Raw genomic sequence first — 19,075 nt, 5'->3', positions numbered from 1 at the left:
TTAAACCAAACAAAAGATTAAAATATTGGTAGAGAGAGAGAGAGAATAAACCTTTAGATACTATGAATAATGTTGACATTTACATTGCCCTCATAAAGATATGGAAGAAAATCTGTTTCAATCGCTTCAAAGCTTTTTACTGGCTTGGATAATAGGTCACCAGCAGCTTCTCTGCCAACATTTGTTTTACATAAATAAATAATGAAGTGTAGTATGTCTGAATCTACTACTACAACATATTTGCTCCTAGATTTAACACTGGCAGGCAAAGGGATTATCTAATGCTGTGTTGGCAGGCAAAGCCACCATCTCATGCTGTGCTGACAATTTGTGTACATAAAGATTATCTTTCATTCCATAGAGAAAAGATCTTTTGTGATAAAATGACCCTTGTCATTAGGTTAATTTTTGATTTACAATGTCTCTAGGTAAATCTGTCCTGTTCATAATCATTGCTCCAACTACTTGTATACTTCTCTCCCACAATTCCCACAGGACAGTAGTATTTTATAGAATTTTCCACATAAAGCATGTGCCCCTTTCTAGAGTACTAGGAACATAATGTTCGCATTAGCGTCTACACAGAGCTGAAACATTTCATTTTCCTCCAGTACAAATTTCAGCATTATACTTGTAGTCTGTTTGACAAACACAGCTTGATCCCATTCTTTTCCAGTTTGTTTTTCATATATACAGAGAATCCAATTGTCCTTTGAAAAGAGCAGATTGTTTCATGTGTGGAATTGCAATTCATTCATTAGGATCTTTGTAATCTGTTCAAGTTTTTCTACTTGCAGCACAGTATTCACTCTTCAAGATAAGGAAATAATCACAGTCGTCTGAAAATTTGTTTCTGTCCACAAGATCATCTAGTTCCAAATCATTACTGATGGGTTCAATTATTACGTTTGGCAAGTGATGTCTAATAGCTCTGTTACCTGAATTACACATTTACATATTTTTACACATGAATGAACAGAGGAAGGACTAGTACAGTAACACAGAATGGCAAAATGAAAAAAACCCTCAACAATACGAGGTGTGTGAGAAGAGTAATGAGACTGACAACACTGTGACCGATCTGGCAACACTGTGTTGCTCTACTTGAGTAGACCATTGTGTTGATACCTTCCAGATGCTCAGTCCAAGAATTTGCTCCATACAGCCATCACATTATTTTTGAGACTACCATCACTGAAGTTTTGTTTTTGTTGTGTGTTACAAAAACAGAACAGTGGCATTTATACAGCAATGTTATGCCTCAAGTTTTGTGTTAAACTTGGGGAATCTGCGAGTGTGGCCTTCAAAAAGTTGAAACAGGCCTATGAAGAACACTCCTTATCAAGAATACTAGTTTTTCGCGGCACAAATCCAAATCATTTAAGGAAGGCCAAGAACAGTTTGAAGACAAACCTCACTCAGGGAGACCTTCAACTTCAAAAACAAAAAAACAAAAAGTTCAATGTGTGTGTGTGTGTGTGTGTGTGTGTGCGCGCGCGCTCCTGTGAAATCAGATCAGCATTTCATAATAAGGATGATGGGAGGTTACACTTAAACACTTTCACTATACATCAAATTTTGATCAAAGTTTTCCACAAGCATAAGGTTGTGCCAAAATGATGCTGAAAAACCTCACAACTGAGCAGAACGACAATCGAAGAAATGCTTGTGTTGATCATCTTGAGACGATTATCCATGACCATGAATGGTTCAGTCATGTGACCATAGGTGATAAATTCTGAACTTTTGAGTACATTCCTGAGACAAAGAGGCAAAGTGAGGAATGGCACACTGAGACAACTCCTCAACCAGAGGAAAATGGAATGAGCAAATCAAAGATAAAAAAATACTGATTCACTTTTTTGATAGTAGGGGTATTGTGCAAAGATAATTTGTTCCTCCAAGACAAAATGTCGACCAAGCATTTTACAAAGATGTCCTGGAAAGGCTCACGAAAATGGTGAATTGAGCGAGACTGGACTTTGCAGACATGTGGACGCTGCATCATGAAAATGCCCTACGTCACATGGCCTCTTCCATCATGGAATTTTTTACCTTAAAAGGCATTCCTGTTGTTCCACAGCCCCCCCCCCCCCCCAATACACCTGGTCTGAGTCCTTGCAACTTTTTCTTTTTCCAAAATTGAAAAATGTCTTAAATCTCATCATTTTCGGACTCTGGCAAATGTTCAAAAGAATGTGAGTGACATGTTAAAGACCCTACCAGTTGAAGTCTCTCAGCGCTGCTACCAAGACTGAGAACAATGACTCAGCTGGTGTATAGCTGCCGAAGGGAACAAGTTTGAAGGGACAATATTGTTGTTTGAAATAAAAAATAAAAATAAAAACTTTGGTAGATAACAGATCAGTCCCATTACTTTTCTCACACACCTCATAATCCCAAATAAAAAGTAATTTGTTATGCCCTCAAACGATGAGCAGCATATTTATGATACACAAAATAATGACTCCTGGAACTTGTTAATGTAAAACACAAATTTAGTGGTGCCTAAATAAGTTGGAAGTGAAGAACTTATTTTAGCACTGTGACCTGATTCAGACACTGAATCAGATGAATGCACCATCATTGTCTGTCCAGAGTTGTAATGTTGCCTGGCCACAACTTGGGCGGCATGAATACAGTGTCTATTGGCAAGACCATCTGGCAGCATTAGCAATGACGGGAGTGCACATGTATTCCTCAGCCACTTGTGTTGATGTATCTAAGGCTTTCCGGTTACCAATGTTACTATTTGCACACAGTGACATGGCTTGTTCTAGGTTATTTAACTCTTGTTTGCTGTTTAGGTATTGTTCGTTTGCTGTTGACAATTCTTTTGGCCTCATGTGTGAATCCCTCTCTGTTTGTCCTTTTAGATTTGTATACTGTTAGCTGCCGTCCACTAGGTCTTTTTGCCCACTTACCATTTTTGAGAGGATAAACCTAACGATACTCTGTCACCCAATATGTGCATTACAAAAGTGGTGACGAGGCTGACTCTTGCATGCGAATAAGTTTATGTTGATGGAGCAACAGTTTTTGGAGCTCTGGTAGCATCAATAACCTCTGCAGCAAAAACAGTAGAAATAGATGTGGCTGCAAGAGTTGATTAAGCAGAATGCACTGCTGATTCAAAACATGTGGATGCAGCCTGTGAGTTGAGGACCTGTGGGGTGTAGTGGTGAGTCTTATAGATGTAGCTGTCAGATTAGCACCAGACAAGAAGGTACACTTTAGAGGTTTGGAATCATCCTACCTCCAGCTAAGTACAATTGCAAATATTGCCAAAATGTTTGAGGTGCTGGCACCAGCTCAAAAAGTGTTTTCCTACAGCTGGAAAATAGCTTAGCTCTCCATTCCTTATCAACAAATTAGTCCCTAGCTGACATTCAGGGTGTGAATCCTGCACAAGGAAACTTTTCTTGCTCCCAAGTAGATTTCAACGAACTTAGAAAACAGATGCAACGTGGCCAGGCTTCTCAGCATAGACCCTGCTCCTTAGACATCAAGAAATGATCCCCCTCAGCGTCAAATTCATCCTCACTGATGCTCATTTTCTGTCCAGACTGCTGTATGTGCCACGAACATCACCAATGTCCAAATTTTTTCAACATATGCTACACCCGTCACAAACAAGGCACTTGGAAGCAGTCTGCCAGGACAGGAAATAGCACTGCAGGCTGACGTACTATGTTCTCCACTACACCGTGGGCAGCAGAACTTGACCAAGTGCGGGTGTTCACTTTAACTTCAGTCTCAACAGAACCCAGCTAAATGCCTAAGACTCCTGATTTAGTTGGCAATCAATGGTATTACACACAATTTCAGGTGGACATTGGGGCAGTAGTTTCTCTGATTAAACAGGACACCTATCAGTCTCTGGGTTCCCCCACCTCAGCCACTGCGGCAGCAGGTGATTTCATATAGCCGGCAAAAGATACCTTTGTGAGGGCAAATTACTGTACGCGCAAAACAGAAGAAAGTGGAGCCATGTTGGTCTTAAATTCATAGTCAGCTGTAAATATTTTTGGTTTAAATGTGTTTGCCACATTTGGTTTCCAAGTATCAGATGAGCTGAACCTGGGATCCAGTTCAGTACCGTTATAGGATTTAGAATCATTATTAGAGAATTATAGACACTTATTCCAATCAATGCTGAGTAGGGCCAAGAGTTTGAAATGAATATTTCTCTAGCAGTCCACTGTGCCAAAACTGTGTCGTGCACGGCCAGTTGCGTTAGCACTGCATGACAAAGTAAAGGGCACGTTTGAGAGGTTACAGGAAATGGGGGTAATTGCAATGATCTCAGCTAGTCAGCAGGTGCTTACCATGGTCGTTGTTTAGAAGCAAAAGGGGTCATCATTAAGAAGTAAATGGGTCCCTCAGGCCACAATTAATGCACAAAGTGAGATTGACATACATCCAGTCCCTTTAGCAAAGTTAGATTTGGAGGGGGGGGGGGGGGGGCAGTATTTTTTGGAGATTAATTTTAAGTTATGCATACTTGCAGTTACTTCCAGACACAGACACACAGAAAATGCTGGTAATAAATACACATTTTGGAATGTATCAATACAAGGGGTTGCCTTTACGAGCCACATCAGCGCCATAAATTTTCCAAAGATACATAGAGCAATAAACGAACTCACGGTATTCTGTAGTGCGTAAATTGTCTGGATGACATTTGGGTGATGGGTGTTACCAAGAAACAACACAAGCAAAACTTACTATCACTATTTCAGCTGCTACTGGAGAATGGGCTCTGTTGCAACCTGGGGAAATGAAAGTTCTTTGCAACAATCATGCAGTATTTGCAGCAAATATTAAGTGCAAAGGAATTACGCAACAAACCACATAGATGCAGCTGAAAAGCTGTCGAAAAACTCACAGGGATTGCAATCTTTTCTGGGGGAAGTGAACTACTACACAAAATTTATCCCAAAGGAAGTTCACCTCACACATTCACTGAGCCATTTCAGTAACAAAGGCGTTCTGTTTGTTAGTGTCCTAAGTATCACAAAGCATACTTGCTGTTGAAAACACACCTGAAATCAGCTCCGTGTTAGCAATATTCACACCAGGTTAAGTTCCTGAACCTTGCAATTGACACTATGGGATTGGGGCCATCCTCTTGCAAAAGAAAGCCTATGGTATAGAGCAAGTGATAGCTTTTGTTTCTGAAACAGTTTTGCAGGCACAGCAAAATTATTCACAAATTGAGAAGGAGGCACTGGTGTATGGTGTTAAAAAATTCCACCATTTCCTGTATGAGAGTAGGTTTCAGTTACTTGCAGACTACAAACCCCTCATTTCTCTTTTTGTTCCATGTTCTCAACTTCCAGACAGAACAACGCAGTGTTTGCAACACTGGGCTCTGATCTTGTGCAATTATCATTATGACATTAATTTTTTTACCCAATGCACAGAATTAAAATGCCTAGGTATTATCACAGCTCCCCAATGGCACCAACATTGAGTTTGACCATATAGAAGCAGTGTGTTTTGTCCTAGATGAGACTGTGTGACACATCTCGCAAGATTTTCCAATCACCACTCACAAAATAGCATTGGCTACTAGCTGGCATCCCCTCTGTATAGAGTCAGGTCAGCATTGAAATGTGGTTTCTATAGAGTCTCCAAAAGGACAAGAACTGATTTTTTTTCTAAATTATTTTGCTATGAAAACAGGGTTAATGTTGTTCAGGGCGTACAGTGGAATTTTGCATAGTGAGCATAATTCATTCCAGAATCTTACTCGTAGTGCAAAACACTCATTAAGCCAATCAATTTATCCCGTATAAATTAATGTACAATACAATAATGTGTTCCATGCAGAAAAAATGCAATCTTCTTCATGCCATTTATTAAAAAAACATACTTTATTATGTACTTTGTTATTCACAATATGTAACTAATTCTTTTTTACTAGGAAGCTGTCTATAGTAATTTGCTTCTGGTGACACTTCAACACTTGGCGAAAACACAACACAGAATTATTGTCAAATAAATTTGTAGTGCGCATAGCCACTGCTTTATTGAGGTGTTGAATGTATGATGCCACCAATTCCCATTCTTTCAGCATTTCTCTTATTGCACCAGAAGATTACTGCTTTACTGTTGCCGCATCCTACTACTCCTTCACTGTAGAACTCCTCTCCACAACTTCCTGCTCTGAGACACACTGCAACTCCATAAGCTCTTCAGTGACCATTTCTTGGCTGTGATCTTCCACAAGCTCATCGATATCTTTGTTGTGCACTTCTAGTCCCAAGTTCTTGGCCAAAGACACAATCTCGTTGACTACCCGTTTCACGGGTACTGACTTAAATGCCTCAGAGTCACATTCAACAATGCACTCCACCCAAACCTTCTTCCGAGCGGAAGTGAGAGTTCTCTAGGTAACCCCTTCCCATGCCTTTTCAATCATCTTGATGCAGGCAACGATGTTAAAGTGATATTTCCAAAACTCTCTGAGAGTGAGATTGGTAGCTTCAGTCAACTCAAAGCAACGCTCAAAGAGTGCTTTAGTATAGAGCTTCTTTAGAAATAATCTGCTGGTCTATAGGCTGGAGTAACTGAATGGTGTTGGGAGGCAGAAACTGGATGTTGATGAATTGAAATTCTTCAAGGAGGCGGTCTTGTAGGCAAGGAGAATGGGCAGGAGCGTTGTCCATACCAAGCACGACATGGTGTGATAGATTCATCTCAAGCAACTATTTTTTCACCAAAGGACCAAGCACTTCATTGATCCAATCACAAAAAAAAAAAATCATGTATCACCCAAGCCTTGTTGTTGGACCTCCACATCACATTTCATCCACTCTTCTGGACTTTACATTTCTTGAAGGCTCATGGAGTTCCTGAATGGTAAACAAGCAGAGGTTTAATTTTCAAATTGCCTCAGAATAGCAGTATGAGATGGTCTTTCATTGGCTTGTGACAAGGCAATGCATCCTTCTCTGCTGTTATAAAGGTACGCTTCTGCATCTTTTTCCAGAATAACCCATCTCGTCACAATTAAAAACCTGTTGCAGCAGATAACCCTCAGAATCTACAAACATCTTGAAGTTGCTGATGAAGTTCTCTGCTGCCTTTGTGTAGGAGACTGCTGCTTCGCCGTGCCTCGCAACACTGTGGATGCCGGTTCTTCTCATAAACTTCTTGAACCGTCCATGGCTTTCCTTAAACACTTCTTTGGCTGTTGAGGATCCTGGCGTCTTCTTAACGAGGTCGCCGAAAATCGTTCTCACTTTCTCACAAATGATGTTCTCGTTGATAGTGTCACCTTGCAATTGATTTTCATTTATCCATGTAACGAGCAACCTTCCGATATTGTCCAGAATACAAAACCATTGTTTAGATACTCTTGTCATTCCCTTTGAAGCATCTGTTTCCTTAATCTTCTTCTTCTTCTTCTTCTTCTTCTTCTTGAGGATAGTGCAAAAAGTTGATGTAGACTGATTGTATGTGCGCACTAAATCAACAATGGTCACACCACGTTTACATCTTTCAATGATTTTACATTTCATTTCTAAGGTCATTTCCTTTCTCTTATGGTCATTTTCTTGCAACTTTATCTTCAGGGACATTTCTACAAAGTTTTTTAAAATTTGCACAAAAAAAAAACAGTGTGAACACAAGCTTAGAAAAATGTGCAACCAAAATCTGAACTAAGATGGCAGCAGAAAGAGCACTAAATCCAGACCGCTATATGTACTAAAGACATTGTTCATATCCCACTGCTGACAATGAAAGGTTTTCATATTGTTGAACATTTTCCCCACTGCACGTGAATGGTTATGCAAAGCATTACTCACTGAGTGAGTGTGTTTCCCCCCCCCCCCCCCCCCCCTCATTAAGCGAATTGCATGTCATGGGAGGTGCTCGCTGTGCGAAGTTCCACAGTAGTGTTGTTGTCTACAGAGGATGCTGAATGTATACCGTCTTTCTATCTCCACTTTGTGGTTGCATCCTTCAGTTCTTGCATAAATCCCACTAGGAAATGTCGAGAATGATAGCTTTGGCCCAGTGTTATATTTATTGGCCAGGGATAGATGGCATAATTAAGCATGATGTGCATATGTGTCAGGCTTGCACTCGCAACCAAGCCAATCTAGCAAAAAGTTTTTCTCTGTGGCCCCAGCCTGAGGACTCTCAGAAACGGGGGCACATTAACTTTGCCAGGACTTTTCATGATGCAGTGTGGCTGTTGGTGGTGAAAGTGCTCTCTAATTTTCCTTAGAGTCTTTTCTATGACTGCACACGCCTAGTGACCAGAGTGCAAGCTACTATTTTTGTTGTACAGGAAGCTCGCTAAACCATAGTATCTGACAATGGATCTCCATTTGTTTTGGCAGAATTTGAAGATTTCTGCCATTGTAATGCAATACAGCACCAGCCACTTTCTACCAGGCACTGAACTCCTAAGTGAAGCAGATGATCAGAAACTTCAAGACATGAACAAGGAAAGAACAGCATTGATGTCCATTGTCAGGGTCTTAACAGTGTTTCCTACCACACCCCAATCAATAGATGAAGCTCGCCTGAGATACTGCATAGACAGTATGCTCTTGCATCCGCTGCATTTTGACCCATGAACCTCGAACCCAAGTTTTCATTACCAGCAGGGTGCCACTGTGTGGGCTTGCGCATTCGGCCAGAAGGTGGGTTTGGCACGGAGTATCATTCTACGGCACAAAAGGTGCCAAATTTTACCCACCATGGCCAAACCAGAGTATCTGATCCATCAACTGACTCAGTTGTGGCTGTGACATTTGCAGGTGTCACCCCACTCATCGAATCAATGCAGGGGACATCCAACCCTACCTTCTTTGGCAACCACGCTTTCAAGTCGTCCCCACCACCTGCCAGTGCTCCCAGGTTCACGCTCTGGACATTGGCACAGTGCCATTACAACATGCGCCCACACCATCAATACTAGCAACAGCAGCAGCTGAAGATGGAACTGCAGGACTGGCACCCACAGAGGTTAAGTCATTTCCTTCACTAATGCAAACACTGACAGTTTCAATGCCTCAGCAGCAACCAAAGTCTCCAGTGGTCCAGGCAGCACACTAACAAAATGCTACAGGGATATAAATCCCACAAACTGAGATGACATTGGTCTGCCCGTGCAATGCCCACCATTGCCCCAGTGGGTGAAATTCAACTATGGTCATTTCTGATCCTACAGAACTATTAAAGGTGGAGGGATATAGTACTCTTGTTATATATGGACACTAGCAATGGCCATCCAGAGTCATGTGGTTTCACGGCTGCACCACAACCAACTTGGACATGGTGTCCCTTGGCAAGATCCTCTGGCACAGCAGGCAATGAGAAAAATGCATACATATTCCTTGGCCACTTGTGTTGATGTATCCACAGCTTTCTGGTCGCTGCCACTGCTATTTGCACACAGTGGCAAGTTTTATTTAGATCATTTCTCTCACTTTGCTTTTCAGATTTTGTCTCTACGCTGCTGACAACCCGTAGCTTCAATTCATGGCTTCCTATCTGAACTACTCTCAATTTTTACTTTCAGATTTGTGTATGGTAAGCCATCATCCAATCTTTTCTGACACATGCCATTTTACACAGAATAAGCCTAGTGCACTCCTCCCACCTGTGTATTATGTTACAAAACATGTGACATATGTACATCCTTAGCATTAAAATTTAAAGTATAGTGAATTATACCTAGTACATCCATTAGCCCCAAAATTTTCATATTTTGCAATCCAACAATATACATAATATACATACATGAAGGCAGTCTGCAACTGGATCATGTAGCTCCTGATCTTGTACTTTCGGTAGTGCCTAAATATGCATAGTGCTGCTTTCATCTTCCTGTAACGAATCCTACATATTGTGCCACGCCACAGTTTCTGAAGCAGGATCACAATGCCCGGAATTAGCTGGTTTCTTGCCTGAAGAGAGAAGAGACAACTCATTATAGAATGGATGTGATATAAAAACTTTACTACTTCAACAACATATCTTTTGAGCATACCTGTTCCAAAGCAAAAAGTGTTCTGGGTGAACGAATAAATATTTTTGTGTGCCCATATTTGACATCATGTGAAAATCCCTTTTCATCAATGAGCATTCGTGTCCCCTCTTTGTCAGTGCCAGCTCTGAAGTTAGGCCATGTATAATGTGATATCATCTTATACCTGTTCAAAATTGATTACAAAAGTGAAAAATATTATCTTTTAAACACTATATATTTTTTTTAAAATAACGATAAAGTGACACAGCTTACCAGGTGTACCAGTATGAAATGAGAGGTTTTTTTTTTTTGTGAAAATGAAATACTAATTTTGAATTGAAAAGTAAAAACATTTTATTCAAAGTACTGACCATTGCTTTCTATACATTTTGACCACCTTTCTGGCAATTTGTGGACACCACGCCAACACCCAATTTTCGACCTCTTCGTAGGAATCGAAGTGTTCCTCAGCCAATGCATGTCCCAATGATGAAAACAAATGGTAGTCGGAAGGGGCCAAGTCTGGTGAATACGGCGGGTGGGGCAGCAGCTCCCAGCCAAGTGTTTTGACCGTATTCTGAACCAGTTTTGCTTTGTGTGCAGGTGCATTGTCGTGTAAACAATTACTTTGCCATGTCTTCTGACCCATTCTGGTATTTTTTCGATCAATGCATAGTTCAAATTGATCATTTGTTGTCTGTAGCAATTAGTATTCACAGTTTCACCAGGTTTTAGAAGCTCATGATACACCACACCTTTCTGATCCCACCAAACACAGAGCATTGTCTTCTTGCCAAATCAATCTGGTTTTGCAGTTGACGTTGATGGTTGTCCCGGATTAACCCATGATTTTTCCTGTTTAGTATTCTTAAAATAAATCCATTTTTCATCGCCACTAACAATTTGATGCAAAATTTATTTTCTTTCATGTCTTTGAAGCAAAATTTGACAAATGGTTTTTCGGTTTTCCATCTGTCTTTCATTCAATTCATGTGGCACCCATTTTCCACACTTTTGGATCTTTCCCATAGCTTTCAAACAGTCAGAAATTGTTGTGCAACATTTAGCATTGCTGCCATCTGCTTCTGACTCAAAGTATCAGCTTCATCCAATACTGCTTGCAATTCGGCGTCTTCGAACTTTTTTGGTGGTCTTCCACGTTCTTCATTTCTTACATCAAAATCATTATTTCTGAACCATTGAAACCATCTTTTGCATGTTGCTTCTGATAGCGCATGATCACCATATGCCTCGACAAGCATTCGATGCGACTCTGCAGCACTTTTTTTCAAATGAAAACAAAAAATTAATGCTTTCTGCAAATAATCACTTTCTGGTACAAAATTCGACATTGTTAACACGATGAAAACATATGATGTTTGTTCCATGACTTGATGTATACTAAATATCTTTGACAGATGTCATACCAACCAAACAAAAAAAAATTAAGGCTCGTTCACAACAAATGTTCCCTATCGACACATTTGTATCTTAACGCTCATTTCATACCGGTACACCTGGTAGAGGACACACTGTCCATTTATTCTAGTGATGTGTTAGTTTTATTAAACTGCTTATTATTTGCAGCATAGTTCTCACAATTTTATCCTATAAAATAACTTGTTATGCCTTACAGTCCAGAGAAAAAGCTACTAACTTTCTAACAGTCTGGCACTGTAAACACTAACAGCAACATCTGAACATTGAATGTTTACAACTGTTGCTGTAAACAACATTTTACCTGTACCTCATTCAGGTGAAGACAACTTACTACACTACACATTCAAGAGATTATTTTTGCATTACTGAAAACATAGAGTGTAAAATCTGCTTTGGAACTGAAATGTTTCTGGGTCGTCAGACAACTAAACTCTGGCTGGCAAATTACTTAAAAAGAAATGAAGATTCCTTTATCTTCTTCTTTAAGAAATCCAAAGTGAGATATTACCGTTTAAGAAACTTTGTATAACTCTGGCGATGCGCGAATCCTGCTCTGCGCACTCTGCAATTTTCCAAGAGCCCGAGGTATCGCACTTGGTGTTCCACTCGCTCAGAGTCAAATACACTAGCAGATTTTACATCATTTGGCTTAATGCACCGGACATAGAATGGTTCCTTGCTCTTCAGAGTCTTCACTAAAGCAATCATGGAGTTTTTGAACAAGGTCCCTGCTGTCAGTGGCCTTTTGGTTGTCTGTGGAGAAGTAAATATTTAAAACACACAATTTAGAGATAATCCAGAATTTGGAGCAAAATGTTATTTACAACATAAAAGAAGTTTTGGTCATGGCACCTCAGATAGAAAAATAATGACTACTCAGTCTGCTATCGCAATTTCCACTCCACAACTTGTTACAATATGTTGAAGACAATCTGGCCTCAGGTGAGGAGCTGTATATGAAGAAAGAAGAAGATGGACATGATTTATGGTTAATGTAATAGTGACAATGGCCTAGCAAATTTCACTGGTCTTGAGGATAGTTCAAGTGAAGTGTACTTTGTTTCAAAGGTATTCAACAAGCTCTTCCCTAATGAAACTAGAAATTACAAATCTTTAACAATTCAAAAGAAAATTAAAAACATGCATCTGATTACTTAGATTCAAGAATTGAAAAATCACTATAAGGCAAGTAGCAGTGTTCACATTATAAAACTGCATGACTACTAGTAGTGTATTATACAAAAGTCTCTGTTACAAATGTAAGTAAACATTTACTTTGAAAAACATAAACATAATCAAGTAAATATCAAGTTACCAATAGCAAACATAAACAGCAGCTATTCAATACAAGTGAGAAGTACCAGACTCCTCCCACTCCTGAAGAGTAGGTGCTAGGGGCTTTACTTCTAATTTATTGTGATACAATTAGCTGGACTAATCACAAATAGCACTAACCAGTATATAAGTAAAGCAAAGCTGAATGATGCATTGTTATGCTGGAGGTTATACACCCTTGCCTTCCTCCAACTTTTGAAATGTGTATCTAGTTACAGGGGAACTTCCAGTTTAACGTAAGACTCTGGACCATGGATAGTAACATTTTATTCTTAATACAATGTACAGATAATGTACCTGATATTTGTCTTTCTTGATTCACTTCACATCCCTGAAGGTTTTTCTTTCTTAATGGGATCTATGGAACTTAATGAATGAATGAATGAATGAATGAATGAAATGAAATGAACTATACTTGTTACAAAAATCAGCATTGAATTTGGTAATCGTAAAATGAATTTCTGGCAAGCAAATTTCTGTTTTTACACACATATGTTCTGCATCACAATCTACTAACATATATAGCTCTATTACACACCTCACTACAACAACAAGAGATGTTATGCAAACAGAAAGTGAAAGGGCAATATATGAAATTATGAAAGTCCCTGCAAAAATTTGTTAAAAGAATATGGTGATGGGAACATAATTTATGGAAGCCCAGTAACAGTTGAGCAGAATCATAAAATGGGATGGGACAGAGACAGAGAGAGAGAGAGAGAGAGAGAGAGAGAGAGAGAGAGAGAGAGAGAGAGAGAGAGAAAGTGTAGAACTACTGTAGAATACACAATAAAAAGGATTTTAAATAATGACTTACATTTAAATTACTAACATGTGAGTACATACTAGAAAAAAATAATGTATTTATATATAAACTAAATGTTAATGAAATTTTGTAGGAAACCTTTACTCCACATGGACACAACTGATACACTATCTCAGACCATGTAATCAAAAGGCAACTGGTTGTAATCTCTCAAGACCAAATCTGTCCTTCCCCTCCTTTTATTGAATTAATTAATAGACAGCATCTTCACAGTATTCTTGATATACTCAAGAGCCTCTCATTAGTTTATATGTTCCCCATTTCTATACGATTCTGCATGTCATATCAATGCTGGGTCATTAGTACTCTTGACAGCAGAGCACGTGCCTCTTTCTCAAATGCTCTTCTGTAACTTGCTTCCATATAGGTATATTATGGGTTGCAACAGCATCTTGACTTGCCACCAGAGCATGGCAAGTGCATGGCTGATCCATGTGGTGTTAACGCAGCTACAGTGTGCAAGATAGTGTGCAAGTACACTTTGCATACCTCAGCAGAAGTTGTTGAAGATTACCAATACTGCCTCACTTAATGATGGCCACATGAGAACTTATACATGATCATGTAGATGGCACAGCCAACTAAGTGATTGTTCACAGGCATGCATATGTCACACACTTGAATTCATTAGCACATAGGCTATGAATCTGCAGTGTGCATATGTGCAATGCACTTTGCTTTAAAACAGAGCTGGATAAAATACACTCCAATGGGGAATAATGAATACACACAAAAATTATTCATTATTCATGAATGGGAAATACTATTTGATAAATTATTCACTTAGATGAATAAAAACATTTACTTGTCATCTGTGAATAAAATTTTACAAATAACAGAAAAATTTGAGCTCAAATAGTATTTATTACTCCAATTCCTTGTCATTTATTAAACATGTGTACTTTTTGTTGCCTTTAAATTAGTTTTCACAACGAATCTTTTATTCAAAAATCTTATCACAAGTTTCAGTCGATTTTTGAAGATTTGCCATTGTGACGGTAAAGAAAATATATTCTACACATTCAAAGAAGACATTGCTGTGTTATATCTCCCACAATGATCTTTATTTCACTAACTGTACATGACTTTCAACTCACAATCTTCTTCAGCAAAAACTGAGAAGTCATCAATTCTGCCATAATTTCTGGCAAATAATTAATTGTGATTCTACATTAGCTTCACTTTCTAAATCACTTTCAAAATAAAATTTTCTTTTTACGTCATATCATCATTTGAAACTTGCGAGCCAATTTCTTCAACATTTCTTTGGTTATTATACAGCAATAGTTTTTTGTAAGCCTCCCTTAGTCGTGTAAAGCAATATAGGTGAACTATTTGTTTTTAAATTGTGGGTAAGACACTACTGAAATAACTACAGCTGTTGTAGAAAAGTGAAAAATGTCTTGCAGTCCTCTCTTCACATTTTTCAACATGTACATTATTCGTTATTTAAGTTACAAATAAATTTGTTTAAATGATCTACTTATTTGAATAATAATGCAGGTAGAAATTTGTTTGAATAATGCCTATCTCTGCTCGCCACTGCACCTCGCACTTCCTTCCTCTTTCCCTTCATAGCAATTAATTGTATGTATTACAATGAGTCCTATTCAGTCATTTGATCAATTTACTAATGAGAACCTACAGTGTCACTTAACTGAAGTTTTTTTGTAGATTTAATGAGGTTGACAATTTTAATCTGTTGTCACACTCCTCAACATAAATAACGTCAGTGTGATTCTAGCAGCAGACTGAACGCGAGCATTATTTCATCAGCTATTCTTTCATGCAAATTTACAGCTCCACAGCTAAATCAATGGCCTTCAATAACATTCAATATTCAATAATCGATTACCACTTTAATTTCCATTGTGCATGACCACACTAAGTCAATGTGGTGTTATTAGGTGAATCTCAGGTGCACAGCACACACTTTTTCCATAGAAAACATGGGAAATCAACAGTAAAAAGACATTCTAATTCTAAATGCATTCCAACACTTGTTGGGCTCATTAGTGCCACTATGTTTTGATGAAGCTGTATAGAATCTGTGTTGCCTTAGCCATGTGGCAGGGGTATGCACCTGCAGCCCAGCACTCAGTGACTGCACACCACTTGATACTCGAGTGACAACACTGCCAAGTGTATGGTTTCACGATTCGTACAAAGCAAGTAATGGGTAGCGCGTGCTGCTCACACAATTCCGCCTTGCTGATGCAGTGCTTTCCTTGCAATGGCTTTAACGAGTGGAGAGGCACTACCTATGTTTTATTGATGTTAAAATCACTGTTGTTTAGGGAAATAATACAAATCTTGAATATATAGCTGATTTTTTCCCCACCTACTACCGATAAGATATTCAATTTCTTAACCAATGTGTCCCTTCATCCCACTGCAATAAAATAATGAAGAACAGCTGCTTGGAGCATTTAATAACTGGCACAAGGTCTACACAAAATTTTACAGTTACAGTCTGATCAAAATTACTTGTTAGCTGCACTTCATCAATAGGAATTTGCTTTCAGAGTCACACATAAACTTGTCTGGCACTGAAAATGCACCGTACCATAGTATCAGTTCACTAGCAATTTTTGAGTTATGTGCTACACATTCATAACTTGTTACTGGATCCTGCAGGCAGGCCATTCAATGTTACTGTGAAAAAGTCTTTCTGCCCATGTTGGCAGCATGTTCGCTATTGTTGGAGTCTTAATTGGCAGTCCGCTGACAGCTGATGTGGCAATGCTGCAGCATGACATGAAAAACATCAAATAACAAGTACTTTTAATCAGAGTGTAGTAGGGACTATGACAACGATTTCTACGTTAACAACTGACAAGCAGCTTTACAAAGCAAACTATTAAGTCATGTTTAATGTTGCTCAAAATGCATACCACCATATCAAATTGTCAAGCCTATTATATATTTGATGTGTCTGCCAAATCTGGGGGATAAGAATATAACAACGCACAACTTAAATTTTGTATCTGAAACAATAACTTAGCCCCATAAACGTCAAAAGAAGATTTGATCACAGGACAGTTTATGCAAGAATTCAAAGAGTTGTCAGTAAAAAGATATTGAAAATAAATGGGAAAAACAATTTTGGTGTACAAATTTTTATAAAACTGGAGTTGATCTTTCCCCCTCCTATTCCCTCGCTTTGCTGTGCTAAAGATGACCTCTAAATGTGAAGCATGGATTTGTATGAAATTATTTATGAAAACTGTGAATGGACAGAGAGTATTCACAAGGAAACTGATACATGATTTCCATACTATGCCCATTAGGCCATGGTCTAAGGCATATTTCCAAAACCATTAAGGATATAAATAATTGACAAGAAAGCCTACATTATGTGATGGAAAAAGTCTATTTTAATGATAGCATTATGAATGAACAAAATGTTGGAAATGGTCTCATATATTCACAGGAGGTGGAATCAATGTGCACTACGGTCCCAAATGTGTTAAGCCCTCTGTGAGCTTGGGATAAACCCTGTGAAGAACTGAAGGTCCAATATGTGCATATCAGTGTTCTTAAAATATGCAAACTTCTAACAATCATTCCACTTGGCCTTAAGCAAAGTGAATGCAGGCCTTATCTCAAAAATTTAACAAAAAGAAAAACAGTTGTGTTTCTCCTCCCATGGCATGAAAACAAAGTAAATACATTTCTCAACCACCAGAACTATTTGCGATTAGAACTGGCCATTGTATCTTTACTTCAATGAACAACCCTTATATATTACTAAAACATATGTTATATACAAACCTTTGTTATATCCATTGCACCTTCAGGCCACATGCTGCTAATTAACTTATTAGATGAGTTGAAAAGAAGTCGCTTGAAATCTTGAAACAAAGTATCTTTGTTCTTGTCAAGAAAACCAATGATGTTATACACCACATCTCCTGCATAGTGCCTAAAAAAAAAAAGACCATTGCAATTGGAAATCATTTGAGGTTACTGTCTCAAATTCTATCCGTCATCTTCCAAGCAACAGGATGAAGTCTCATTAATTTACATACAATTAGTCTATTAATTATTAAAATATGAAAAATATCTGTTACTACAGCAAAACTGACCTAATGCGAAACTCTACTTTATGCTTTAGTTCCTTGTCCATTGGATTTAGCTGGCGACTTGTGAAATGTTCATGGTTAGACAGTTTTTCATCCATAGCTTCCAGCAGCATCTGTAAAATAAATAACCTTGAACTGCTTATCATTCCAAGTTAAATCTGACAGATATCTCTCATAGTAAATGGGATGCTGCTACATAGACAATATGCACATGCATTAGGAAACAAACGTTCAGCCATAATGGCAATGAGGCTACAAAATCGAATATAGAAATAAACTGATAGCAATACCAAAAGTTGATGATAAAGATTAGGAACATAATCCATTTGATGGCTAAAATTATTTTTTTTTTTTTTTGTAGAAATGTTGAGCCATAGAGCACAAAAGAAAATATTCTTGAGCAAAGATTAAAATGTGAAGACAGCATAGAAGCTCAAGGAAAGAGGAGTACAATTATATTTCACAAAGGATTCATAAAGTAATGTGCATTCACTCCTCATGGAAACATCATCATTCAGAATTAAAAATGTAATCTTAAGAGATGTATGCTATAAGGAAGAATGGTAACAAAAAAGGACAATCTGGGATTAAATAACAACATGAAAAGGATATATTGCTGCTCACATCATAGAGGAAGCATTAAGTAACAAGCAGGTAAACTGTAAAAAGTCTGCTAGACATTATTCAGCTGTCAGACTAAGTCCTTCATCAGACATAGGCACAACAAAAAATACGCACACACACACACACACACACACACACACAGTGGCCACAAGTGTTTTTCATTTTATGAAGGATTTACAATTATAATACCAGAAGAAAGAAAGACTTGCACTATCCTCTACTTAACCTATCTTTAGTACAGAAAGGGGTAAAATATTATGCTGTAAAACTTTCTGATAAATTACCGGATGAAATAAAATGTCCGACAGACAGTAGTAATAGTTTCAAAAATAAATTGAACTTGGCAACTCCTTCTATACCATAGATGAATTCTTGAAAAAGAATAAATAAATCTATAGGTATAATGTATGCATTTTGTGCCATTTAAAGGAATAGGGTAGGTGATAAAAATTTTAAGCTTAAAAAGAAGAAGAAGAAGAAGAAGAAGAAAGAATCTTGACTCATGCATGCATTTCTTACACGTTTGACACGTTTCACATCATAACGGTTACTGTGAGATTGATCAATGTAACACATAACTAACTAACTTAGTCCAGCAGCTGAATAATATCACCCACCAAATACTATAGGAAAATATCTATCATACAGTGGCTGCAGAACAGAAAAATCCAATGTGACAAAGGAGGCTCTGTACTCCTGGATTAGGGAGAATGGAGTGGCAGCGAAGTCATATGCAGTTGACATACTGGTAACAAGAAAGGGCCTCAAAGT

At 38.3% G+C, this 19,075-nt stretch overlaps 1 protein-coding gene across 2 annotated transcripts in view; it reads right to left on the bottom strand.

The window, feature by feature from the left end:
* Positions 1-19,075, bottom strand: part of LOC126175646 (unconventional myosin ID) — a 155,107-nt gene that overhangs the window by 57,635 nt on the left and 78,397 nt on the right. For both annotated transcript variants that reach the window (XM_049922536.1, XM_049922537.1), the window contains exons 9-13: positions 17,684-17,793; positions 17,370-17,520; positions 11,943-12,187; positions 10,016-10,178; positions 9,766-9,932 (exon numbers count right to left, since the gene is read on the bottom strand). In XM_049922536.1, coding sequence (XP_049778493.1) covers positions 9,766-9,932; positions 10,016-10,178; positions 11,943-12,187; positions 17,370-17,520; positions 17,684-17,793 — 836 coding nt within the window. The remainder of the gene's footprint in view (positions 1-9,765; positions 9,933-10,015; positions 10,179-11,942; positions 12,188-17,369; positions 17,521-17,683; positions 17,794-19,075) is intronic.

Source organism: Schistocerca cancellata, chromosome 3, assembly GCF_023864275.1.
Source record: "Schistocerca cancellata isolate TAMUIC-IGC-003103 chromosome 3, iqSchCanc2.1, whole genome shotgun sequence".
Lineage (NCBI taxonomy): Eukaryota > Metazoa > Arthropoda > Insecta > Orthoptera > Acrididae > Schistocerca > Schistocerca cancellata.
This window is presented reverse-complemented; position numbering and strand designations above follow the sequence as displayed.